This window comes from Ceratotherium simum, chromosome 2 (genome assembly GCF_057802395.1).
Source record: "Ceratotherium simum simum isolate JZ-2026a chromosome 2, ASM5780239v1, whole genome shotgun sequence".
Classification (NCBI taxonomy): domain Eukaryota; kingdom Metazoa; phylum Chordata; class Mammalia; order Perissodactyla; family Rhinocerotidae; genus Ceratotherium; species Ceratotherium simum.
Genome location: NC_141901.1, coordinates 47,365,122 through 47,392,589, shown reverse-complemented (window position 1 = coordinate 47,392,589; position 27,468 = coordinate 47,365,122). Strand labels below are relative to the sequence as shown.

Here is a 27,468-nt window from a genome sequence, read left to right as displayed (position 1 = left end):
GCAGGGGGGTTGGAATGGCAGAGTCTAAATGGGTGCCAAGAAAAGAAAGCAGAAAGGGAGCATGTTTGAAAAGCCAGAGTTATTTCCCTTTGAAAGCTTAGCTGCCACCCAACCAGCTCTACCCACACCCTGACACTCCCAGCCCCAGTTGTCAGAGGGCTCCTTTCACTCTCTGACCAGCTGAAGTGCCCTGGCTGTCCCAAGCTTAACACCTCCACCTCTTGGTCTTCCACCTGAGCCTGACATAGGAGGCCGAGAGAAAGACCTCCATTGCTTTGGCTGCCTCCCACTCCCAGAAAGTCCTGTGGGTTAAGAGCTGTTATAAATGTTAACATAGGGGCCCCGACATGTGTATGTGTGTGTGTGTGTGTGTGTGTGTGTGTGTGTGTAGTAATTTTTTAATTCTCCCAAAATCTTGAGACTATTTTAGGGATGGGAAGGAAGAGAAACAAGTTAGCGACAGTGAAGTCCTTGATTAGCTGGAGAGGGGAGAATAATTTCTCTCTACACTTTAACTTCCCTTCCCACTGAAAATTCAAACAAAATAGGGGGCTGTCACAGTTAGTCAGTGGAAGGAGGAGATGTCCTGAAAAGAGGGACATAGGGACATGATAGCAGCAACCAGCTTGGATAGTTTCCAGGCAGACACCCCAGATCCACTGCTTGGGAGTGGCAAGCTCTTCGGATAAACCACTGTATAATCACACAGTATCTGTTGGAGCACGGTCAGACTTTCATGCTCAGTGGAAGTTTCCATCAGTGCTGTTTCACCATGCATGAGCAGTACAAGGAGAGAAAGGAAATGCCCTTTTGGAAACTAGTTTGTAGATAAAGGAAGGCAGCAGAAGACAATGTGGAATCCAGGGAAATAAAACAGAACAAATTCAGTTCAACTTGGCAGATATTTTCTGGTACCTTCTGTCTGCCCAACATTGTCCTAAATGCTGTGAGGTACAGGGTCTTGGAGGTAAAGATCCTTCCCGGCGGACAAGACTAACACACAAGAAACTATGGGAATCCCTAAAAATGCTGAACAGAATCTATCAAATGTCAGAATTTTTGACCTACACACCTATATTTGCTCTAGAAATGAAGTATTGCTACTAACCTTGATGCTCCAGGCTTGGTCTGAATGCTACACAATTCTGAGAGAGTGAGGACAGCTAGATTTCAAATAGGAAGCTTTCGTTCAGTCTGGATTCCCCAGGGAGAAGAGCCTGAGGCAGAGACTGGTGTGCTAACGCTATATTAGTGTGTACAGTTCCAGGAGCAAGAGTGGGGAGCAAGGGGAGAGAGGCAGGGAAGGAGGCAGAGCCCATGGGAAGATATATTATCAAGCTGGGCTCTGCTAAGTGGGACTGGTTGCTCATCCACGGACCGTACCATGGAGAAGTCCTATCAATCAGGTCTCAGAACCACCAGGGTAGTGGGGCTAGGGGCGGAGGAAGGGCTTCTGTCTCCCACTGGTCAGTGGTTTGCCCTATGTTGCAGTGATTACCCCACACTTCTGGGTTGTTCACATGTTGGCATAGGTGCTGAGCAGAGTTCTACCACTGTGTCAGTAGGGGAACCTTGGAGGGAGGTCAGATGCACCTGTGTGAAGTTGGTCCACACCCACAGGCAGCTGGAACAAGAGGCAGGTGAGGCTGAGAGGATCTGAAGTGATATGTAAAAGAGATCTAATATACCCATTACCCCTCTACTGCATAATAACCACCGTCTCACCGCAGATTTCATCTCTGAATCCCCAGGTCCTCACACTATGTGAGGCACAGAGCAGGCTCATGCCATATTTTTGTTAAATAAATTAATGCAATTAATTTTGTTGAATAAATGAGCAAATGGTCACAGAGACCTGAAACTCCTTAGTTAGCCCTGACTTCCTTCTCCTACCACCATCCCCACCTAACCAGTCACCAAGCCCCAATGGTTGAGGCTCTGTCTGTGTCCTCTCACTTTGTCCCTTGTTCAAAAGTGAGCTTCAGGGATGACCATGGCCTCCCAGCCCCCAGGGTCTTCCCTCTGCTGCCCATTGTGTGCTGCTGCCTTTAGTCAACCTCAAGTGCAGCGTGGATCATCTCACTCCCCAGATGCCCAAAGAAACTCAATAGCTCCTCACTGCCTACAGAGTGAAAGGCACACTCTCAAGAATCCTCCAAATGTTCCCACTCTTGGCCTCCCCTCCCCTCCTGGTTCCTCCCAGCTCCTGAATCATATCCTGGGGTTCTATGGCTGCTGGTGTTTGTTTGTTTTAATCCATGCTCTTTCCTCCCACTAGAAAGTCTTCTCTCTACATAAAATCCTATTCATCTTTCACAGCCAGTTTCGAGTGGCACCTACCCAATGAAACTTTTCCTGAACTTTCCCCATCCCTGGGTCCTCTTGTTGCTCTGAGACCCTTTGGTGCCATTTTTCTCTTCCTTACCACACTGAGCTTCTCCCTTGTACCACAGCATCGTCCTCCTCTCCTACTAGGTCTGAGCATCTGAGTGTAGGCTTCTCTCTTACTGATATTCTCCCAAACTGCCCAAATGGTGCCTGGCCCATGGTCCCAACCTGCTGTGGAATGGGCACTCTCCACACTCACCGCACTAAGGGTGTGCAAGAGCTCATGTGTGTGAGTCGTGCCTCCCACACTCACTTCAATGCTCAGCCATTTCCAGAAGTGCAGCTGGCGGACCATCCGCTGTCACACAGTCAGCAGACTGGACACTGGGGTGGGTGCCTTCTGCTAATCTTATTCCATTTAAGGGTGGCAGTCAGAGCCCAAACAAAGAAAAATTTTCCCAGGCATGAGTACTGCAGAAATGAAGAGAGGCAGTTCCTGGCAGCCACCCCAAGGGAACACCAAATTTAGCCCAAAGGTTGAATATAAATATACTCTAAATTTTTTATTTACAAAAATAACATGATAACATTAAAATAGTTTAGAAAATAAGGAGAATTAAGCACCTCCACAGATCCACCATACTGGCACAACCGCTTTCATTTTTGTTCATTCCTTTCAGGTCTTTGTTCTTATAAATGCCTGTTTTACACATTGTGATCATGGTGCACGTACAATTTCGTATCTTGCCTTTCTACTTAAGAATATATGATAAGCACTTAAGAGAAGAAAACTGTAGACAGAGAGATGGGTGTTTGAATCTCAGTTCTACAACCTACTAGCTGTGCAGGTTACTGAGTCTTTCTGTTTCTTTATCTGTAGAGTGGAGTCAAACAATCTCATAGAATTATTGTAAGGATGAAATGATAATTCATAAAATCTCATAGCACAGGGCCTAGAAAACAGTTAGCACTTAACAACTGCAAACTTGTTTCATGATTATTACTAAAATAAGTGGGGTTTTTTAAATTGACTTTTCCCCAGCCAATGACACTCTACACAGGTTTTCACACTGGTTTCCAAATACGCAATTGTGCTCCAAACATTTGTAAGCTTAAACTCCCCAAAGTTATATTTCAACCTATTTAAAGAAAAGTCCCAGGGAGGCAGAAAACAACTTTCCACCCTGCCCTGAATGCCCGCTGTTGTTTGAACAGTAGCTGCTGCCTGAGGGGATTTAGCGTTGGCCAGGCTGCGAAGCCCAGGGCAATGAGCTCTCCTCGTTCATGGGGTGGGTTCATGCATGGCTCTCAGTTTCTCTCTGAGGAATCCCTTGTTAGCAAGTAAATGTGTCCCTTCCCATAAGGGCTTTGAATCAGGGTAATGGCGAAGTAAGCCAGGTTGAAGGAACAGAGGGGACTTAAGCCTTGTTTCCAAGCCATGACCTCCCCAGGGCTGTGCTGGCCTTACGTGTAGGGGAAGGAGGTAGGTGCCAACTTGGGGTAATTTCAGAGCGGTATTGGTTCCATGCTAAAAATCATCTCCCCACCCACCACCATGCTTGATGAGGTGCCTGGAAATCTCACTATTGGTCATTCCTTTGGTTTAAGGCTTTGAAGGCATCTATTAAATCATATATATTACTGGCAATAACTTTATTCATCAGCACCTCCCTATAATTCTGATAATGGGCACCCACCTTGTACTCTGTCTAAGACTTTGTCCTGGTGCCCTCCCTAGTAACTCAGCCCCTAGGATGAGATCTGCTTTGCCCATATAAACTCCCTCCTGAGTTGGAGGTCTAGCTCCAAATCCAGATCAGTGGTAACCCTGCTGCCAGCGGAGCAATGTCCCTGATGGTGTCTGCCTGCCTGGTGTCCTGCACAACTTCTGTAGCCTGGCTTCCCTGTTGACGTGCTTCTCCTTCCTCACTCCCCTCCGTCTGGGCTCTTGATGTCTCACTGTTTTGACTCTTCCGGTGCCAAGGCTCCTCTGGACCACACCCTGCTGGCTCTTTCCCAGCCCCATTCTTCTGCCTACCAGCCTGGACTCCAGGGAACAGGCCTAGTTTAGAAGCCCCAAGCCTGTTACAAGAATTGATATTGGTGGAAATAATAGTTACAACATCAAATAGGGCCTTTTAGAATGTTAACATATGATATCTAGTTGTTTTAATTAAAACCTTTTATATGCTTCCTTCAACTTCTCTGTCCCTTAAGGCCTTTGCTGCAACAGTTGGTGCCAAATAATCTTGTTTTAGGTGCTACCTGGGTGCTGCTTGAATTCTGTGCCTTTCCAGAATTTTGGACAGACTGAGGTCAAGGACAGCTGTACTCTGGGGTTTCCTCTGGAAGGAATCTGGGTTTTCCTACCTGCATTCTTCTCCTGCTCATCAGTGGCTGGCTTCTTCTCAGCTGTCAGACCTCATCCTCAATGTCGCCTCCTCAGAAAGGACTTTCCACCCACCCTATCTGCAGAAGGTCCCACCCCCAACTTTGTCAGCTCTCTATCTGTTTCCTTCTTGACACTTATCACAATTGTAATTATTTTTTTTTGTTTACTTGTGTTAGGGTGTCTTCCCCACCAGACTGTAAGCTCTGAAAGGTGGGAACCATATCTGTTTTATAAAATTGTATTCCTAATGCCTAACATAGTGCCTAGCTCAAAGTAGGTGCTCAACACTTAATTGTTGAATGAAAGTTTTTCTCTTTTCCAGTTGAAATGACAATAAAAAACTATAGACCATATCCATCTCTGATGACCATCAAATGACCAACAAGGGTAAAAACCACTGATCCTATTCTATTTACATATCCATCATTTGTAAATTCTTCTAATTCTCCAGGGCCAGTACATGGATGGACTGCAGGGCTTCTAGGATCTACTGAGGTTTGGGAAGTGGGCAGCATATCTTTGGCAGCCCCTTCCAGTCTCACTGTTTTCTTCATCTCCACATCCATGAAAGCAATCCTTTAAGGCACCTGTAAGGCACCTAGTGCCTTTGTTCTTTTGTTTTTCTCTCTGCTATCAAGATTTGCTATTAGGAAGAAATGTAAAACTCATGCATACTACGATTCTTCAGAGCAGTGTTATTAGCATTTAGCCACTTAAACACTTTAGCCATAGGCATGAAACACTAGTGGTAGAAATTCTGCTCTTATCTGGCATTGGAGGAAGGAAATTAAGGAAAGGGGCCTGCAGGGGCCTACAACCCGGAGTGTGTTCACTATATTACTACTCAGTTTACCTTCTTCAGTGGTAAGCCTTTGGAGGGGAAAGGAAGAGAAAATGAGAGTAGATACATGAGGTTGAAACCTTACTCACTATAATGTAAGTCCCTTGGCTTTTGCAGTCTGGGTATAATATAAACCGTTAAATGTTAATAGCTAAGTTTATAAAACCATGAGATGCATTGCTTTTTTTCTAGGGGAAAAAATGGATCCCAGATGCTTTTTCCAGTTCAACTACTCAGGATCCTCTGGGCTGAGCACCTTGCCTTTGGACAGATGCCAGGTGTAACCCAGAATCTCAACATCGGTGTCATGAGATGTGTTCTATGATCTCTTCGCAAGCTCTCTTTAAAGGGCTTTTCCCTGATAAACAAGGCTGGTTTGTAGTCAAGAGAATACTTCTCTTTGTATTTCCCAGCCTTTGTTTCTTTCTCTAGGAAACGGCACTCATTTGTTGGTAAAGGGCTAGGTGGTCCCTTGACCCTTTGTTCGGAGCAAGAGTCATTTCTCCTCCTCCAAAGAGATATGATCCCAATCAGAGAGGCCAGTGAGAAGCTGCCCACTGTCAGGGAAACTTCCAAGACCTCAGTTTCAAGGTCTATATAATGGGGATACCAAGACCTAGTTCACAGAGTCATGTTTGAGGTCTTCACTTCTCTAAAAACTCAGCCAGTCTTTAAGGCCCAGGTCAGTCTCTCCTCTTCTACATAGATTTTTCATATGTATCACTTCCTGGAGCCTTATGGTTCTTAGAATTGATAATAAATGAATTCCCATATAATTTTATTCTAATTGTTTCCTCTGTGTGAGTTAATTTGATCACCTTAGGTAGATTGTGTGTTGGAATCATCTCTCAACAACCCAGGTTTTCAAACACTATGCATTCACCATAATAACAAAAATAATAAAGATAATACCAACAAATACATTTAATGACAGACATTATTTCCTTGGCAGTCTGCTGAACTCTTTATAAACAATCTCTCATTTAACAACCCTATGAGGTAGATAGTACTATGTCCAATTTATAGATGAGGAAACCAAGGCTCAGACACTAAGCAGCTTGCTGGAGTCCAGCTATAAACCAGCAGCTGGGATTTTAACCCTTGCATGTCTGACTAAAAGCTCTTTGCATTACTGACTGACCGATGGGGAGGGGGAGGTCTGAGTGTTCCCCTCCCCCATCAAGTCTGCCATCCTTCTTTTATAGTCACAGCATGAAAGGGACACAAAGGAGAGACCGATGTAGGGCCAAATTTTATTAAGACAAACTACACATATTACAGCTTTTTCTTTCCTGAAAGCCCCATCATCAAGGACTGATCTCATAAAATTTCTAATCCAAGAACACTCATTTCACAAAACAAACACATTTCAGAGATGGAAGGAGAAGGAGTCTTATTTTTTTTTGAGAGAAAGAGAGAGTCTTAATGCCAGTGCCAGACAATATAGTAAGGTGTTCCCTCCAGGAACCTGGGATGACCAGTCATTCTTCTCTAACTGGCATCCTAGTGAGTTGCCTCCACCTCTCTACCTTCATCCTTCCCTCCATCCACCAATAACATCCAGATATCAGCAGAGGGGCCTGGAGATGGGCAGGTGGGCCAGAGGCTGTGCCTCCTTCCGAGCCTTCACCCTCCTCCTACCTTTCATGCCTATCTGTTTAGGCTGATGATACTGAAAACAGTGAGGCTCAGGCCCTCTGCCAGGCATCTGGAGGGGAGGGCAGGAAGATAAAAGTTTCTCTAAGGTTTCCTTTCCTTATTTTAGGACTCCCCTCCCCTTCACCCACTCTATCTCAGCATGTGTACACACACATACATGCATTTTAAAAAGTAACCATCTCCCTATAAGTCTCGGTATTCAATTTTGAGCATCCTTTACCTTCATCTAAAATAGCAACCACCCATTACAGATGGACTGAATAGAGAAACCAGGCCTGTCGCTGGGGAAGGCAGGGCTTTCCTGAAATCCTCATGTGTCAATCTCATTAGGAGCACCAGGGAGACATAGGAATCTCTGTGCTCTTAAACAACAGCCCTGCCAAGGGAGCTGGAGATTCCCCTACTGCCTGTATGCCCTTGCTAAATCCTCCAGGGAGACAGAGATCTGGGGGCCTCCATAGCTGTCATCACACCTCATCTTGGCACTCTAAGTTGGCAGTCAGCAAGGGAAATAAATAGGAGGGAAAAATAGCTTTCCAGTATTTTCTCTCCTTTTTAATTTTCTTCTTCACAGCAGAATTATTTTTTCCCAAGGGGAATCTTAGAAGCACAATGCCCTCTTTGTTTTAATAAGACCTGGGGAAATTCCACTGGCCTCCATGGCCTGTGATCTGGTCAGGATCTGAGAGAGGATGATGGCTCCTTGGGCATTCTGGTTGATACAGTCTTTGGGAGGGCACTGGGTGAATAGCCAAGGGAGAAACAGAAGGGATGGTTTCTATCATTGGGTTGAACTGTAAAAGAGCCGCAGGATGACAGGTGGTGGCAGGAATTCCAGTGGAGTCTGTGTGCACAGTGACTCCCTAGGGCAGCTTGCATCCTTCTAGGCTGGTTGTACACCCTGGCAGAAGGAAAATCTGCAACATCACCAAGGTGGGACATTTGCCAGAGGTACAGATCAAGGCACTTGTGAAGTTGAGGTTGCTGGTCAAGTTCCAATGACCTCTTTTTAAGTAAGACTGGGTAGAGGGACAGGTAGCCAAGGACAGCCCAAGGCAACCTCACCACAACTCTAAAGTATGGCCCAAGAAGACAACAGATTCAAGAGCACATCTAATGCAAGTTCCTTGATACATTCTCTTTATTGGCCAGGAACTTTGGGCTCTTCCTTGCAGGTGGAAGGGAGATCGGGTCAAGAAAGCCATAGGGACTTGGAGAACCAATTTGGTATATGGCTAGTATGTAGAGAGTCATCCTGTCCCTCTGGCTATCCATCCCAAGCCAGATTTGCCATGGTTCCCTTCCCTTCCTCTCCCCTGTTCAATGAGTAAACTGAAAGGCTTTACAGAGTATACTGGGTAGAGGAATGGGAAGGGACAGCAGCCTGGGTGGGTAGCCATGTGTTTGACTGCACTCGCAGAGCCCTGGTCATATCTTCTGGAATAAATGAGCAATGTTATTGAGACCCAGGGCCCAAAAGGAGCAAAGCAGTGATGAGAATGAGAAAGATGGCGTCAGAAGGGACATATCTTCCCTTTCTGAGCCTCCTTTGTTCCCACCTGGTCCTAGCTCCCCCACACTGGAGGGTCACACCGATAGGTCATCTGACCTGGCCTTGCTGCTGGCCTTGCTGAGACAACGCTTGTCGCTCTGGTAACCACGGGGGAGGCGATGACCTGGGGAGACTTCATTGAGTTCCTCAGGCTTCTGGGCATAACGAATATGAATGAAACCCTCCCCAGGAATCTGCTCCTGGTCTTGCACTTGCTCTGTGGCCAGGTTGTCTGTGTTCTGCTGGGAGGCCATCTTGTTACTGAAGGGATTGAAAAATTTCCCCCCAGGGCCATTCTCCACACACTGATAGAAGTCAGGAGGTGGTGTGCAGCTCTGGACTATTCCAGCAGAAGGGCCAGGAAGCTGGCACTCAGCCATGCCCTGCTGTGACTTGGCAAATCGCTGTCTGATCTTCTTCCAGCCCAGGTGGTAGAGTTCAGCCAGGCTGAGGAAGAGGGACAGTCCTGCCACAGCCAGCATAAAGACAATGAAGACATTCTTCTCTGTGGGCCGGGATACATAACAGTTGACAGGGTGGGGGCAAGGACTCCTGCGGCAGACATGCAGGGTGTTCAGGAAGATCCCATAGAGGAGGTACTGGCCCACAATGAAGGCCACCTCCATGGTGGTGCGGATCAGGATGCTGCAGACATAGGTGTTGAGCAGCGTGCCCTGGAGGACAATCTTTCCATTCTCTTCCTCCCAGCAGGACAGCTCTGCCTTTTCGGCCACTGGGTATTCATAAGAGCCAGCGCCCCGGACGTCTTTGGCCCTCTCCGCCTCCCGTAGCTTCCGCTTCTTCTGCATGCGCACCGTGTGCATGGCGTGGAGCGTGTACAACAAAGACGGCGTGGAGACGAAGATGATCTGCAGCACCCAATAGCGGATGTGCGCGACGGGGAAGGCTTGGTCGTAGCAGACGTTCTCGCAGCCGGGCTGAATCGTATCACACTGAAAATCCTCCTGCTCATCCCCCCAGGATGACTCAGCAGCCGCGCCCAGCACCAGAATGCGGAATATGAAGAGGACTGTGAGCCAGACCTTGCCGATCACCGTGGAATGTTTGTGTACTTCTTCCAGGAACTCTCCCAGGACGCTCCAGTCACCCATCTTGGCTCAGCAGAGGACAGACGCCAAGACTTCTGCAGATGGGGGAGAGAGAAAGAGAAAAAGAGAGGGATGCTTTTGCACAAGTCTAGAAGGTCCAATCATGCTCTGAGATTCCGCTGATACCAATGTGTTCTTTAGGAAGTGCAACTTAGAAGCCAAATTCACCTAAAGAGCCCTCTTTTTGTCCCCCAGCAAAAATAAAAAGAAAGAAGATTCAAAGTGGCCATGTTAGCAAGGTTCGAGTATGGTTCCCACACTTTAATGGACCCAGAAATCAGCTGAGCTGTGTTTTACAATGTGGATTCTATGCTCTTACCCCCAGAGATTCTACCTTGGGAGGTCTGGGGTGACCCGCCCGGAATCTGGATTTGCAGCAAGCAGCCCAGGTGATTCTAATGCAGGCAGTCCAAGGACAACACGTGGAGAAACACGAGTGGTAGAAAGAACACAGGACTCGAGTCTGCGAATGTGACTCTGGGCATCTACCTCACTGACTGTTTCCTCATCCGTAAAACGAGGACGGCAATAGCCACACCAGAGGATTTTTGAGCATTAAATGAAATGAGGTATGTGATATGCTGAAAATACGACAAATGTTCCCTATGTTTGAATGGCTGTCAGGTGGAAAAAGACTTTTTTATGGCTCCAGGGGGCAGCACTAGGTGGAGGAGAAAAGAGTGAGGTGGGAGTGGCAAATCTGGTCCCTCAGGAAGCGTTCTGTAACAGTCAGAACCATCCAGCTTGGACCAGCTATATTGGGAGGTGATGAACAAGAACGTGTTTGGTTACAGCAGCTAAAGGTATTGTGAATGAGGGCTCAGGTTCCCCCAGCTGGTGAGCAGCTGGCAATGCCAGTCTCCTCCACCTCAGTACAGTACAGCCGTTTCAGCTGTACGGCTCGGCTTGTCCTTCTGCATACAGAAGGTGCCCACACACAGCCCTGCTCACCTTCATATCCAGAATGAATGCCCCAAACCTTTATATCCCATACAAAACCTTGCCTCATCAGGCCCTTGCCTGCTTCTTCAGCCTCATTTCCTGCCTGTCCCCATTAGTTCCCTTTGTCCAGCTGAGATGTCTGAAGCTGCCCAGAGAATCTCAGAAATGCCAGCCAGTGCCCTGAGACCTCTGAATCAACTCTTTAATCGCCTACCTCCAGAATTCTTACTTGATGAGCAATAAGTATCCTTATGGCTTAAGCCTCTAACCAATTCTAGTCAACAGAATGACCAAAAAAAAAAAAACAAAAAGGAGGGAATTGAACATAAATATACCCTTCTTAGAGTCATAAAACCTCAGATTCTGATGGGACCTTAGAGGTTGTCAAGTAAAGATGTGACCTTCACATCTTTACTGCCAATGCACCCCTGCTTCCTATCTGAACATTCTTTATGCATGTGAGGAAGAACAGGGCAGAGGTGCCACATTTCATAGTCCAGGTTTCCTTGGATCCTGAGTTGATACCTTGACAGAGACCAGCCTCCTGGCCCTGTCTTCTCCCAGGCCCCCATTCCCCACCCTGAGAGTATGCAGAGTTCTGGGGAATGAGAGAGTCCATGAGTGAGCGTGAAGGGCCTTATCTCCGTTCCCCTTCATATCAAAGACCCACCCACGTCTTGAGACCTTTCCTCTGGTTTATCAGACATCTGCCCTTTTCCTCAGGTGGTGAAGGGCCCTCTCCCATAGCCTCCAAATGTGGAAAATTGTGGAGCGTTTGCTCAAAAGGAAAATGGCTGATTAGATAAAAGTTTGAATGGTCTGTCATCTCTTCTGGGCACGTGCACAGTGTTCACCACCTTCAGAGTCAGCCACACGCATGCAGGGACCAGGAAGTGGTGAGTGTCTGAGAGAAGGGAGGGAGGGAAAGGGAGCAAAAAGTGGGAAAAGACAAGAGGGAGTTGGAAATGGAGAAAAAGAGATCATGTAACAGTTAAGAGAAGATGGTTTGGGGGTTAACTGAGTGGAGTTCAAATGCCTGTTCATACTGCTGAGCTTGGAGAAGTTATAGATCCGTGTCTCAATTTCCTCATCTGCAGAATGGGAATACTATTATGCCATTCGTAGAATGTAATGAGGTGGTGTATAAAAAGCACTTAGCGCAGTGCTCCATATATAAGAACTAAGAATAAGAAGCAGCCATTACTAGCAAGGAAAGTGGTGGGGAAGGACAAGAATAGAGGGAGAGAGAAAGACAAAATAGGAAGTAGAGAGAGGTGCATTACAAAGGAGAAGAGAGAAATACATAGAGGAGCAGGAGAGAAAGTGAGAGGGAAACAGAAATGGAAATAAAAAGAAAGAGAGAAACAAATGTCATATTCTTCCAGGATTTAGGGCAACTTTTCCAAACTCTCCTCAATCCCTGAAGACTTTTCCCTTGACTCTCAGACTTTGTCACTCATTCCTTGCAAGTCCCCAAGGATGTATAAAAATAGTTCCAGGCAAAGAATGTGATGCTTTGGTCTGGTCTGCCAAGAGGCTTGACTGCTGCCTCCCTCACTTGTGGTCCAAGGAATCCTACCTGAAAGAAGTAAAGCTCAGGTACAGGAAAGGAACATCGTGGAATATCAGAAAGACAGTATTGGAAAGGATGCCTCCTCAGGAGGGAACAAGAGAAATTAGCTGAGGAGGGGCAGGGGTGGGGCAGACCCCAGGGGCCCTAGTGACAGCAAATAGGGTGAAGGTCCTCTCCTTGTGACTTCCTGGATGACTCAGGCAAGGTCAGAGAAACTTAAAATTGCTACCATGTACTAGCTACTCGGGTTAAAATATGAAAGGTCCCTGGCTGAAGTCAGTTTCCTGGCTACACTAGGTCCCTGTAGGCCCCCGACAACCTCAGCCAAAGAAACTTGTAGATTAGATATTCATTAAGTTTACTGGGTGTAGAGCATATAAAATTCTTTGTAGATTATTATCCACTTTTTAGCAGGAAGTTGTGTTAGGAGGGGCAAAGGAAGCTGCCCACACCATGAATAAATTCTATCAAATACAATGGTAATAGACCTCACTGCTTTAGCTGTGAACTTCACTGGCTTCCTGCCACTCATAAAGTCCAAACTCTTTAACTTGAACTTGAGACCCTCCACAACACAGCCTCATCTTATCTTTTTCCGCTGTTCCCCTCACATATTCAATACTTAAGCTACACAACTCCCCTTACACGTATACACGGCCCACAATTTCTCACCTCTTCATCTTGGCTTCTCATGCTTCCTCTGCCTACAATGTCCTTCTTCCCTTTCATTCATTTTTCAATAAGTTTATTGAGTGGTTTCCAAGTGCCAGGCATCTTGTGAGGCCCTGAAGATACGACAGTTAAAAAGACAAACCAGGAGTCCCTGCCTTTATTGAGCTTAACTGCCTTTATTTCCCTTAATTAAGGGGTGAGATCAAACACAAAGTTGTAATAAAGCATGATATGTTTTAGCATTAAGGAAGTACAGGGCACTATGGGAACATATGGCAGCAGGTTGACTCTGGTTTAAAGGGTTAGGTAGGGCCTCATTAGATCACTGCCCTCCAAAGAGCCCTGGATAATTGAATTCTTCAGCTCTTTGCAACTGAGACAAGTTCTGAAATCCCCAAGGCAAAAGAGAGGGTCCCTTAGAACCTGGACAAGATTATCCCAACTCTGAAGATTCTTCAATCCAAAACCTTCAACATCCTCTTCCAGTGTGTCGTACCCTGGGACAAAGCAAAAATTTTGGAAGAGTCACCAGGGAACTTGTTTGCTAATAATAACATGGCACTTGGATAAGAGGGAAAGGAAGGAAGACTTTTGTGTATAGTGAGCATGAATCATGTAATTCCTTTACTTCGTGTATTATGTGGTTAGAAATAAAATTCAGTATTTATGTTCCCGACCCAGTACTTCTCCTTATGTTGGCATTGTTGCCTCCCTACACAGTTTTCAAAGACAACCAGTTTAGAACAACCCAGATGGACATAAACTCATAGCCAGGACCTCTTCCTCTGAGCCCATAGCTCTAGGTAGAAATGGAGAAGTCTTTTTAAATTGATCTCAGCCCTTTTTAACATGTCCTGAACTCTGAAGACTCTAAATTACCCTCCAGCATATAGGACACATTCCCACACTTGGTTATATGCTACCTCACCCTTGTTCTCCAAAAGCTTCTTGTCTATAAGCCAAACCACAAGTACTTTTTTGAGTTCCTACTATGTGCCTACCACTGTTCTGGGTACTGAAAATAATACCTAAGCAGTCCCAGGCCTGGCACATGTTAGGCACTCAGTGGTATCTGGTGAATTAATAAAATCAGGCATGATTCCTGTCCTCAAGGATTTAACAGCTTTTTCCCTCAAGTGAGTAGTAGACTTCTCAAAGTCAAAAGCTTTGTCGTCTACTTTGTATACTTATTGCATTAGGTTCTCTCATTAGGTGCATAATAAATGCTTTCTTAATGATTGAAAAAAATGTTTGGTCTAGCAGTAAGATTGCAAAGTGATCCTATGGAGGCTCAAATCTTCCTTCGTAAGTCCAGCGATAAAAAAATAAAATCTTACACAGTTCAAAATGCTTCCCCTACATTCTCTTGTTGACTCCAAGAGTGTGGGACCATATTTGTTTTGTTCAAGATTGAATACCTTCAGGACATATAGACACTCAATTTTTATTGTTGAATGGATTAATCGTCATAACCACTTTGTGGAATGATGGTTATTGCCTTTGTTTTGCAGAGGAGGAAACATATAGAAAAGATAAGAGATTTATTCAAAGAAACAGGTCCAGGGCTTCACTCCAGAGTTTCTGATCAAGTCTGGTGCACAGCAGAAAGTTTCCCTCCATCTCCTCTCCAAGAGTGGAGCCCAGCAATTCTTATGTCTCCCCCTTTGGATCTTCAAAAGCTCCTGCTCACCCTGGGGCAGTGAGTGATTTGAGACACAACACTGCCATTTAGTGATAAGGTCCAGGGGTCAGCTTTTATGCAATCAAGCAGATACTTCTGACACTCCCTTGATGTGACCAGCACTGGGTGGAGTGCTGAGGGGATTATGGAAAAGTGTAAATCAGTTCAGTTTCACAAACATGTATAGGCATGCCTCATTTTATTGCACTTCGCAGATACTGTGTTTTTTACAAATTGAAGGTTTGTAACAACCCTGCATTCAGCAAGTCTGTCAACACCCTTTTTCCAACAGTGTTTGCTCACTTCGTGTCTCTGTGACACATTTTGGTAATTCTCACAATATTTCTAACTTTTTCGTCATTATTATATTTGTTGTGGTGATCTGTGATAAGTGATCTTTGAAGTTACTATTGTAATTGTTTTGGGGAGCTACAAGCCATGCCCATTTAAAATGGCAAACTTAATTGATAAATTAAGTTCTGACTGCTCCACTGACGAGCTGTTCCCCCATCTCTCTCCCTCTCCCCAGTCCTCCCTATTCCCTGAGACACAACAATATTGCAGTTAGGCCAATTAATAACCCTACGATGGCCTTTAAGTGTTCAAATGAAAGAAAGAGTCACACGTCTCTCACTTTAAATCAAAAGCTAGAAATGATTAAGCTCAGTGAGGAAGGCGTGTCGTAAGCTGAGACAGGCCAAAAGCCAGGCCTCTTGCGCCAAACAGTTAGCCAACCTGTGAATGCAAAGGAAAAGTTCTTGAAGGAAATTAATAGTGCTACTCCAGTGAACACACGAATGATAAGAAAGTGAAACAGCCTTATTGCTGATATGGAGAAAGTTTTAGTGGTCTGGATAGAAGATGAAACCAGCCACAACATTCCCTTAAGCCAAAGCCTAATCCAGAGTAAGGCCTTAACTCTCTTCAATTCTACAAAGGCTGAGAGAGGTGAGGAATCTGCAGAAGAAGTTTGAAGCTAGCAGAGATTGGTTCATGAGGTTTAAGGAAAGAAGCCATCTCCATAACATAAAAGTACAGGGTGAAGCAGCAAGTGCTGATGCAGAAGCTGCAGCAAGGTATCCAGAAGATTGAGCTAAGATAAATAATGAAGGCGGCTACACTAAACAACAGATTTTCGATGTAGACAAAACAGCCTTATATTGGAAGTAGATGACTTCTAGGACTTTCATAGCTAGAAAGGAGAAGACAATGCCTGGCTTCAAGGCTTCAAAGGACAGGCTAACTCTGTTATTAGGGGCTAATGCAGCTGGTAACCAAGTTGAAGCCAGTGCTCACTTACCATTCTGAAAATCCTAAAGCCCTTAAGAATTATGCTAAATCTACTCTACCTGTGCTCTATAAATGGAACAACAAAGCCTAGATGACAGCACGTCTTCTTACAAAATTGTTTACTAAATATTTTAAGCCCATTGTTGAGATCTACTGCTCAGAAAAAGGTTCTTTTCAAAATACTACTGCTCACTGACAATGCATCTGGTCACCCAAGAGCTCTGGTGGAGATGTACAATGAGATTAATGTTGTTTTAAGCCTGCTAACACAATATCCATTCTGCAGCCCATGGATCAAGGAGTAATTTTGACTTTCAAGTCTTATTATTTAAGAAATACATTTTGTAAGGCTCTAGCTGCCATAGATAGTGATTCCTCTGATGGATCTGGGCAAAGTAAATTGAAAACCTTCTGGAAAGGATTCACCATTCTAGATGCCATTAAGAACATTCATGATTCATGGGAAGAGGTCAAAATATCAATATTAACAGGAGTTTGGAAGAAGTTGATTCCAACCTTCATGGACGACTTTGAGGCGTTCAAGACTTCAGTGGAGGAAATAGTAAGAGAACTTGAATTTAGAAGTGGAACCTGAAGATGTGACTGAATTGCTGTAATCTCATGATAAAACTTCAACAGATGAGGAATTGTTTTTTATGGATGAGCAAAGAAAGTGGTTTATTGAGATGGAATCTACATCTGGTGAAGATACTGTGAAGATTGTTGAAATGACAACAAAAGATTTAGAATATTACGTAAACCTAGTTGACAAAGCACCGGCAGGGTTTGAGAGGACTGACTCCAATTTTGAAAGAAGTTCTGCTGTGAGTAAAATGTTATCAAACAGTATTTCATGCCACAGAGAAATTGCTCGTGAAAAGAAGAGTTGATCGGTGTGGCAAACTTCGTTGTTGTCTTATTATATTATCCTTGAAGAAATTACCACAGCCACCCCAACCTTTAGCAACCACCACCCTGATCAGTCAGCAGCCATCAACATCAAGGCAGGACCTTCCAACAGCACAAAGATTACAACTCACTGAAGGCTCAGATGATGGTTAGCATTTTTTAGCAATAAAGTATTTTTTAATTAAAGTATGTACTGTTTTTTAGACATAATGCTATTGCAGACTTAATATGTCACAGTATAGTGTAAACATAAATTTTATATGCACTGGGAAACAAAATTTATGTGACTCACTTTATTGTGATATTTGCTTTCTTGTGGTGGTCTGGAACCAAACCCACAATATCTCTGAGGTATGCCTGTACTGAGTGTCTTCTTATGTGCTAGAAGTTAGGGACCTAAAAATCAATAAGCCTCTATATTGAAGGAACTCATTGTCTGGTGGGGGATACAAACACAACCGAATGTGGTGAATACTAGGAGAGAAGTAAGTGCAGCATGCTATGCAGATGCACAAAAGAATACTGACCCCAGCCAGGGGTGGGGGTGGAGGGTGGGTAGAGAAGGCTTCCCAAAGGAGGCAACCCTTGAGTAGGAGTTAGGTGTAGGTGATGTTTGTAGAGGTGAGGAGTCGGGGAGAGGGGAGGTATGGAAGAGATGGAATTCCAGACAAAGACAACTACATGAACAAATCTACCAAGTGAGACCCAGCATGGTTTCAGAGGACAATAAGCAGAACAGGGAAGGAGAGTCTGCAGAGTAGGCATGGGCAGATAATGGAGGGCTTTGGAGGCCATGCCTAGTAGTTCAGAGTAGTTCTCAACCTACATGATGGACCATGTTCAGTACATGACTTGCTCCTGTGGGCAGACTCTAATCTAACACAGCCCTCAAATGGGGTAGGGGATATAAGGCAGTGCACAATAAGTAATCACCCTGCTCATAGAAGTCCTTAAGTGATGGCTGCAGCATACACTAGGTAGGCTGCAGGTGACAGGTGCCGCCCAGCACACTGCTGAAAATGCACCCTCATCTCTCCTGCTCAAGAAGGCATATTGCGAGTGAGCAGGAAGCTACCATAGGGATGCCTTGAAAATTCTCTCCCTTCTGTTGATTCTAGTTCTGTCCTCTGGAGCCACACATAACAGCCCTTATAATACAGGATTTGACAACAATTTCTGTGTCCCCCCAAGGCAGCAGCTGAACTGTAAAGCCACTGGAGTTTCACATACATAATGAGAGTTACTTGCTTTACTGGCTGTGTGTTATCTCTCTAACTCAACCTGAGCTCCATGAAGACAAGCCCCATGTCTGTTCATCATTGTGTCCTCCCCCTGAAATCCCCCTACCCTCCCTTCCCCCTTAATGCATAATATTGTGCCTTGCATCTGGTAGGTTGATTATGTACTTTTTAAAAACAACAACAATGGATGAATGATAGCATTCAGGTCACTCAAAACACCTAATGCTGGTAGAGAGGTCTCCCTTGGAAGCTGACCTAGGGGCACCTGCACAATGACTATGGTGACCAGAATACTAGGGAGACAGAAGCCACAGAGCCTTCTTTCTGCCCATGAGAGAGAGCACTCCACTTGGCTGAGCAGGACTGGATGTGTCTAGAGCAGGGACTTAGTCACCATGGACTATTCCTTTCTCTGCCTCCTCCCCACAGATCACTGGGGAGCTCACTCAAGTTTGTCAAAATTAGATTACAAGACCACTCCACAGAGTCTGAGTCTAATTCAGGACAATGACACATGTTTCTGGACAGTATCTATCAGATCTCTGGTTCTCAATAAAGGTTGTTATTTATAGTAATAATAACAATCCCCTGGGTCCATGCTATAATTCCACTCACCATACAGTGGAATGTGGCACGGGGCAGGGTTGACTTGCTTCCCAATTAAGAGAATTCTGCTGTAAAAGAACCCAAAGGGCCTCACTTAAAGGATGCCTTAGACATAATATCATGTCAGTGCAGCTCAGTTCAGAAAGTGTTTATTGAGCTCCTATGCTCTGCCAGACATCAAAGTTGGCTTTATAAAGTAAAGCGCAAGTAAAACCATCATCTCAGAACTCCTTAGTACCTTATTCATTAAAGTGCATTTTTCTGATTTTACCTCACCCCAATAGATTCTCCCTAAAATGGATATATAGGGAGAATTTCATGAGAAAGTGGTCTTGATCCTCAGCTACCTCAGAAATCTTCATCATCCTTGGAGATTCTCAGCTCCATTTTCTAGTTTACCCAGAGTTACACAAAAAAAGAATTTGAATCTAGGTGATAATAATAAAATAAGCTAACACTTATTGAGACCTTTCTATGTGCCAGACATTCTGCAAGTTTCTTGATACCTATTTTCTCATTTGATTCTAACAACAACCTGAGGAAGTAGGGATTATCCCTGTCTCCTTTTTACAGGGCTCACAGATGGTGACTTGAGCAAGATCATACAGCTAGTAAGTGGTGGAGATGGCATGAAACTCAGTTCTTATGTTGTCGGGACAGCAATGCCCCTGCCTTAACGACTGGACTAGACACTGTCTAAATCACCTAAAGGTCCTTTCTTTGAAAATCCTTACCAGTCAAAGGCAGGCCACTTTTACATAAGATGACTGCTGCAGGGACGTTTGAGAGAATTGTTAGGATAGGGAGTTGATTTGTAAGTGGTTGGGCATAATTCTTACACGTAGAATTTACATTATTTTCCTCATTTAAGTTTGGGGTAGCTACCTCAGCCTCAGGGGAAACAACCAGGCACATGCTATGGCTACAGCTACTGAGTCGGCCAGTATGGGCACCTTTCCCAGAATTAGAAGCCGATGGGGGCCTGCAACCCTGAACCTTGATTACCATAGAGGGGAGAGGAAGATTGAGATGAGAGAGAAGAAGAAAGAGACAAATGGGGGAGATAAGTATCACTTCAGTTTTCCTCCTACTGCAGCCAATCGCAGATAATTAACTCCTCTTCCAATTTAATTATTTTATTCTGGCAAGGACAGCGTGGTCCACTCAGAGACACCCTGCTGGCAGACAGTTGTTTTAAAGCCAAGGAGGTGGAAGGGAGCAGGCAGTGGAGAAAGAGAATTATGCTAGGATAAGTAATTTTCTTCTTAAAATGTTGGAAGAAGAAATATTTACAAGGAGTGGATAGGAGGGGATGGCAAATGAAGATATTCAATTACAGTGAAATATTGCGAGGTCTTTATTAATTACCCGGAATGGGTTGATTAATACCTATGCAGTTATTAATGAAAATTATATTCATGAAATGCTTATATTTCTTTATTATTTCTACCATTGTGTCATAGCTACAGTAGAGCTGAAAGGAATCCGAGATCAAACTCAACACCTTAGTTTTATACAGAGTGAAGACTAGGCTCCAGGGAAGTGAGGTAATAGTGATAACAGATACCACTAAGTTGAGTGTTTCCCGTGTGTGAAGCATTTTACAACTATACTTTCTACCCTACATTAACCCTGCTAGGAAAGTAGTATCATCCCATTTTATGGCTGAGAAAACTGAGGCTCAGAGGTTAAGTAACTTGTACAAAGTCACACAAGTAGCAAATGCTGGGTAAGGGACTCGAACATGGTCTGCCTAACTCCAAAGCCTGCCTTCTCTCTGTATCTCTAAAAGGGCAAGAAAATCAAAGAGGCCCTAGGACTGACAGCTGGTGAGAAATCTGTGAGCAGGACTCGTCTCTTAACTCCCTTAAGCATGGCTTTCCCCACTTTCCCATAAGAGGCCCAGGGTTTTTCCTGTTAGCCTCTGGCTTACTGGTTGACCATCCCTTGCATATGCTGTTTCTAGAATTAATGATTATATTGAGGCCCTCAGCCCACAGTGGTCAGGATTCCCAGACTCTTCAGCATCTGCCACCATTTGGCCAGAATTCACATATAGAAAGTTATTTCCTTTTTTAGCCAGTAAGTGCTCTTGGCTGCGGCAGTGTCTACTGCTGGGTTCTCGGCTGGCCAAACAGCAGGCTCTGGTGTTCCATTGTTATTAAATCATAACAAAAGCAATAGAAACAGAATAGTTAGGCGTTGGGACTCACAGTTCCTAAGAAATAGTGAGATTCAAACCCTGCCTCCATCACTCTCTGGTTGTGTGACTGTAGGCAAGTCACTTAACCTCTCAGTTTCCTCCTCATCGGAGCAAAAGGAATGTTGACTCATAGAGATTAAACAACATGTGGATATGTGGAAATGCCTAGAACAGTATCTGGCACTTAGTAGACACTCAATAATGTTAATTCCTTATTTTCTTTTTGACATTTCCAGTAACAACTCCTCTCAAACATGATCCAACTAGGCAACTTGATGCAGAATTTGACAGTGCAGCAGACTGGTTAGAGTGACACAGCAAGGACCCCCACGTGGCGCTGGGTCGGGGAAGGTGACTATCAGAGGTAGGGAAAACACGAGCAATGAAAAAGATATTCATTTAACTGTAAATTAGTTCTTTCACTAGGCATGAAGACCCTCGGGGGCAGGGGTGGAAAGGAAAGGAGGTACAGGGCCCCACTCTGATCAGGCCCCTCTCATTCTGGTAACTGGTCCAAGCTGCCTCTGAACTTTTCTTTAACTCAAGCTTTTGGGCCTCGAGATGGACTCCATAAGTGTCCATATTATAAAATGTGTACTTTGTGTAATTCTTTCCTTCTGAGGAGCTACAGCACTTTTGAATCTGATCACCAATCCAAAGGCATGTCCACAGGGTATGTTTGAAGCTGGCTCGTTTCTACCTGGAAGAGAAATAGTTGGCTATCTACACTGTGATCTGAGGGGAAGGGGCATCCTGACCCCTAACCACATCTGCCGTCTCTTGAGGTTCTATATCATGAAGATACCAGGTTGGATTAAGATTCTAGAAGTCCTCTGTGAACAAGAGCCTCATAGAGAGGTTCTTTCTGGTTCCAGCTGTTTCTTTGTGACTCTAGACAAGACATTCCTCCTCCCTGAACCTCAGTTTGCTCACGTGTAAAACAAAGTGGTTGTGCTGGATGGTTGCTAAAGGCCCTTCTACCTCTAAGTTAGAACATCCGGGGAGTTTGTGACTCTCCCAGTTGTGATAGGATGGCAAGTTAGTAGCAAAGCCAAGAGGCAAATTCAGACTTTCTGACTCCCAACTTAGAGGTCAGCAAATATAGTCCTAGAAAAAAAGTCTGTGCAACTAGAAAAACCAATCAGTACTTTCTCAGAATTACATGTCATGGTGAGCCCACTGTGGAAAGGCCTTTGCACCAATTCGAAGAGACTTGGGCTGAGGACCAGATGACCTGAATTCTACCCTACTGTTCTATTGTTCATTGAGCACCTACTATGTCATAGCCCATTTTAAATACATTATTTTATTTAATCTTCATAAAACCTTACAAGGAAAGTATTTATTAACCTCTTTCTTTGTGAATGTGAGTGGCTTGTTGAAGGCTGAATTTTTCTTGCCCATGATTTGCTAATATTTCAGAAACAATTGATTCACAAAGTGGCATCAAGCTGTCATTTACCAGGAGTCGGCAAATTCTGACTATAGAAAGGAAGTCAGCTTCTTTTCTAGGAGACCTGAAGCTTTCCTGGAAAAATGGGCCTCTCTCCCCTTTGGTCAGCTCAATCCTTGAGCCCACAGTGGGGTAAGTTCACACAGAGAGCTGCTGGAATCCCTGGTGGGTGAAGTCTTCCCTGGGACAGAGGGCAGAGCCTGGGCCTGGGTCTCTGTGGCCCTGAGGACTTGCAGGTCTTCTAGGTCCTGTCCTGATTGATCCACACAGACAGGCTCCCTGTCCTGTTTTAATTGGTTGGGCCCAGAGGTGGGATCAGCGGGTATCCCAGAGGCCAGGCTGCACTGTGATAGCCCTGCTGGCTGCTAGAGCCCAAAACTTCCACTGCATGTGCCCCTCACCAGCCAGAAGAGATGATGGGGAGCAGGTGGGCAAGTGGGTGTCACTACCAGAAAATAGGATTGTAGAGATGTTTAAATGGAAGAAGTGGGGAGGGTGAGGGAGAAACAGAGGCTCAGAAAACACAGCCAAACACCGAAGTCAGAAGAGCCCTAGATGCGAGTGAGCACAACAGAATGTTCTCTCAACTGAACTGGCCCTGACTCACCATTTCACCTCCAACAAGTCACTTCCTTTTACTAGGCCTTGTTCTCCTTAGTTGTCAAAGAAGAGGTTGACTGGCAATCTAAGAGACCTCTTCCAGTTCTAATGGCTTAGGACTTTAGGCCAGTACTAGGAGCAGGGACAGGAGTGAGGCAGCAAGGAGATAAGAACAATAACCAGTTTCAAGAGCCCAGCAAGAACATCTCTGGGGTTCCAAGGCAGTGGCAAAACAGGGCAGCACGATTGTGTTACTGCCATGGCTCTATGAACATCATGTGTCTGGGTGAGGGGATGCCCAGAGGATGCCAGTTTGGAAGCCAGGGAACACACCTCCCACCATTCTCTGCTATTCCTGTGGTCTCACTGGGACTGCTCCTTGGCAGCTGCTGAGTGAGGAAAACACTTAGAAGGACAGCCTGGGGAGCAGGCTCCAAACAGCTCTGCCGCCCTGGGGAACCTGGCTGGAAGGTGGAAAATTCAGAGTTGTCCCTAGACAGCAGTGAATCAGGGTCTGGGCTGGCTGTGACTCTGGGGGCAGTGGGTGGAAGAGATGGAGGCCACTTGGCCTGCTGATATGAAAGTCAGGCTGGGATGCCTCTAAATACCAGCTTGTGTGCCGAGCCATGAGCTCACCCCACCAGGCAAATGGCCTTGGTCTCGTCTCTGTTCAGTTTTGCTGAATGTCTCCCAGGTCTCCTGGCTCCCTGTCCAGGGCTCCTTGTGCTCCCCTTCCTTCCCTCAGTGCCAGAGCCTTTTTCAGGAAACAGCCCAGTGAGATGCTGAGGAGTAAGAACCAGGAGTCCCCCCCATTATGGTGGGATACAGGGAGGTGGAACAAAAGTACAGTAAGGATGTAAAATCCTCACATCAAGCTGCCCTTTTTCAGTGATTTGAGGTGCCATGAGCCTAAGGAATCATAGCCTTGTGCAATGTTACTGCTGAGTGGAACCAAAAGAATCTTTCTACTTCAAACCCCTCATTTTAGAGATGAGGAAACTGAGGCCCAGAAGGGGGAAGTGTCCAGTCCAAGGTCACACAGCCACTCAGTGCACCAGAACCCAGGTCACTTGGCTCCTGAGCCCAGGGTCTTTCACCACATTCTCAGAAGAGAGGTCAAGGAGCTGACAGAAACCTTTCTGCCCTGCGGCCCTCTACCTTACCCTGCCCAGGAGGAAAGGAGACCTTCAGTGGGTGCCTCTCCCAGGCTTCCTCTCTGGGTCTCACCAGCCTCTTTCCTCTGACGGTGAGTGGCAGGCCTGATTGCTCACAATGCACAGCAGGGACATGATCCTCTGCAGGAAACTAAGCAGGGAATATTTTTAAACCATCCAACATGCCTTAGGGGGAAAAAAATTAAAACACTCCCCTAGATGCTGTGGAAAGCATTTCAAAAAAGATTCCAAGCCTAGAAGAAAGATCATAAAACAGTGATGGTTTTTGTTTTTAAAGGGCCAATCCCATCTTAATAAAAGTGCTTGGAAAGGGACTGGTGACCTGCTTGTAAGATGCCCCTGGAGCACTACAACTCCACAAGAAGTAAACTAATTCCAAGGGCCTCCACTCACATTCCTACAGCTCCTTACAAATCAAGTAAGTAATTTATCTGCTGCTTCAGAAACCATCCTCCTTAATATATCCAAACCTCAGCATCACAGGGAATAGTGAGAAGGGTAGGAAATAAACCCACAGATACAGAAAAAGAGCTTTGTTGTTATCCAGCCTGGAATTCAAGGCTGTCTCTTCTGGCTACTTCCCATCAACTGATAGTTTTCTCGCTTAAAATTCAAGTCTACCCTTACCTTCTTCTCTTCCTCCTCTCTGGAATTTCCGTTGGCTTCTTCCTTCTCTGGCCTTCTCGTCTCTGACTGCCCACTGTTCCTTGCTCTTGAGCCTGTCAGTTGTTCCTCTTCCACCCTCTTTTTAATCGGTATCTGTCGCCCTCCCTCCTCCCACTTCTTCCTACTCTCTCTCTCCACCCCCTTCCCCCTCTGGATCCCTCCCTCCCCTCTCTCTTTTGCACTCTTAGAATCTTTGCTCCTCATTTGAAAAGTTTTCTTCCCTCCACCTCCTTGCAGCCTCTCCTTACTGTGTTCTCCTCAGGAGACAGAGCCCTCCTCCTCCCCCCTGCCCTCCCACTGTCATTGTCACCACAGTCCTTGCTGCTGGCCCTCTCCCTTGGGCTGGTGGGGCACCGCCTCCTTAGCTCTTGGCCTGCCCAGCCCTGTGCTGAGCCTCCTCAGGCTCCTCAGGCCACGGCTTTCCTGGAACATCAGCGGGAAAACCGGCACTACCCAAGAGATCCCTCCTCCCAGCCTTTTCCTGTCTTCAGAGAAAAAGGTGCTCATTCATGGAACAGATCTTTTGGGGACCTCTAGAATGCCCACATCAGTGAGCTGAGCACCAGCTAGCACAGGAAACATGGTCTCACAAATCACAACACCAGCACCCAGAATAGACACTTTTCAGGGCTAACCTGAAAGCTCCAAAGGATGGGGAGAGGGCATCCCCACCACCAGGGCTGTCTTCTTCTCTCTTCCTCCTCTAACTAGAAGAGAGCACCTTCTATGTACCAGGCACTCTGCTAGGGGCAAGACAGATAAAGATATAGATATAGATAGATAGAGATAGAGACAGAGACAGAGGTAGAGATGGAGATAGAGATAGATAAATAGATATCGATCTATACGTATTCTATTTTTATTTCACTTAATCATTCCAATTTCCACTTCTTCAAGGTAGACATTTCTACATTTCACATTTGAGGAAACTGAGATTCACAGAAATCAAGGAACATGATCATGGTGACCCAGTGAGCAAATGGTAAATTCTGGATTAGAAGTTTTAGCTGATGCCAAATTCACCTCTTTGCTCTTTCCACAAAAGCATACAGGTCTCCTAGCTGGAATTGAGCCGATGGAAGTAAGCTTGTCTCTTATTAGATCACATGTCACAAGTGAGCAAATTCAGAAACTGTGAGGCATCTCTCCCCTCCAGCTCCCCTCATTATCAACTCTGTTCCTCAATTCCTCAACTTAAGCACTCAGCCATGAATCCAGTTGGAATGTGATAAATATCAATGATAGAAGTTACAATGAGTGGACTGAAACCAGATAAACCAATGACCAAGAACCCACAGATTATGAGAGCTAGAAGAAAACCCCAGAGATCATCTGGAACAGCCAGGGAAACTGAGGCCCAGAGAGTCAAGGCCACTTGTCAGTGTCGCAGATAGTAAAGTAGGTGGCAGAGGCAGGACCAGACCCAGATCCATTGCTTTGCTCCACATTATCACTTTCACATGTAGCACCATTCACAAACATTCCAACATTTTGCAAAACTGTTTCTTTAGTGGGCGATATTTTTCATGGGTGAATAAGCTTAGGATCAGCAAGAGGGGAAAGAATAGGGGACCAAATTTCCTGTGTCTAGGGAGGCAGCAGCCCTGTTGAAAATAAACCCAGGATTCTTGATTCCTTAGCCAGAGTTTCCCTCTTTTTCCTGTGTAGCATCAGAGCAGATTCTGGGGCAGCCTGCCTGGTTTTGAATCCTGGCTCCACCACTTACTAGCTGTGTAACATTGGACAAGCTAACTTCACCTCTGTGCATCTCAGTTTCCTCAACTGTAAATTGGGGCTAATAATAACTACCTCCTAGGGTTGTCATAAGGACTAACAGGTATATGTAAAGCACTTAGAACCATGTCTGGTATATGGTAAATGCTATGGATATGACTGCAAAATACAATACAATACAATACCCATCTCTTCCTGCCTGTACTTACCATGGCTGGACCAGACTCCTGGGAAAGAATTCAGCATGTGAACCACAGATAGCCCTGGTGATACCCAGTTTGTTTTCCAAAGCAGAGATTGTCCCTATATGATTGCTTTGTCCTTACATCCTAGCCACTCTACAAAAGCTGGGAGCTCCTGGAAATATCTTATCTCCAGCCAGGAGATGGCCAGTTAAAGAACTCATAAGTCTCAGTTGAAGGATAATCTGAGAGTGGGGAAGGTTTAGTGGAGTGTTAATTCCTAGATCATTGGCTGCCAAAGAACCATCCAGCTGGGGGCAAGGCTGGGGATGAAGGGACAATGCCATTTTCCTCTGAATGCCCAGAAGGGAAGAATTGCCGAGATGCCAGCACACCCATGATCCTAGAGAGAGCACAGGCACGGAAGGTAAATACTCCCACCCTGCTGGGCAGGTAGAGAAATGAAACAGTGAAGAAACTGGATGGGTTGCTAGAGGTGATCCAGGAAGCCCGGGTCAGGGCTGGGAGAAGACTGAGGTCTCGAACTCGGATCATCCCAACTGCCTGATGCCAATGAAGTTGAGCAGCTCTCCAACCAGGCACCCCACTCAGGATAGCATCTAGGACACAGTATATTTTGATGGCCCAAAGCCAAGCTGC

At 45.4% G+C, this 27,468-nt stretch overlaps 1 protein-coding gene across 1 annotated transcript; it reads right to left on the bottom strand.

Annotated features, from left to right (window-relative positions):
• Positions 1 to 7,349: 7,349 nt before the first annotated feature.
• GJA5 (gap junction protein alpha 5) lies at positions 7,350 to 24,922 on the bottom strand. Its single transcript, XM_014779945.2, has 2 exons — positions 24,854 to 24,922; positions 7,350 to 9,916 (listed from the first exon to the last, which is right to left on the bottom strand). Exon 2 carries the CDS (start codon positions 9,882 to 9,884, stop codon positions 8,808 to 8,810), a length of 1,077 nt encoding a protein of 358 aa, XP_014635431.1. The 5' UTR covers positions 9,885 to 9,916; positions 24,854 to 24,922; the 3' UTR covers positions 7,350 to 8,807.
• Positions 24,923 to 27,468: the final 2,546 nt, after the last annotated feature.

Coding starts and splice junctions, on each gene's coding strand:
- GJA5 (XM_014779945.2), bottom strand. CDS start 9,884: ATGGGTGACTGGAGCGTCCTGGGAGAGTTCCTGGAAGAAGTACACAAA.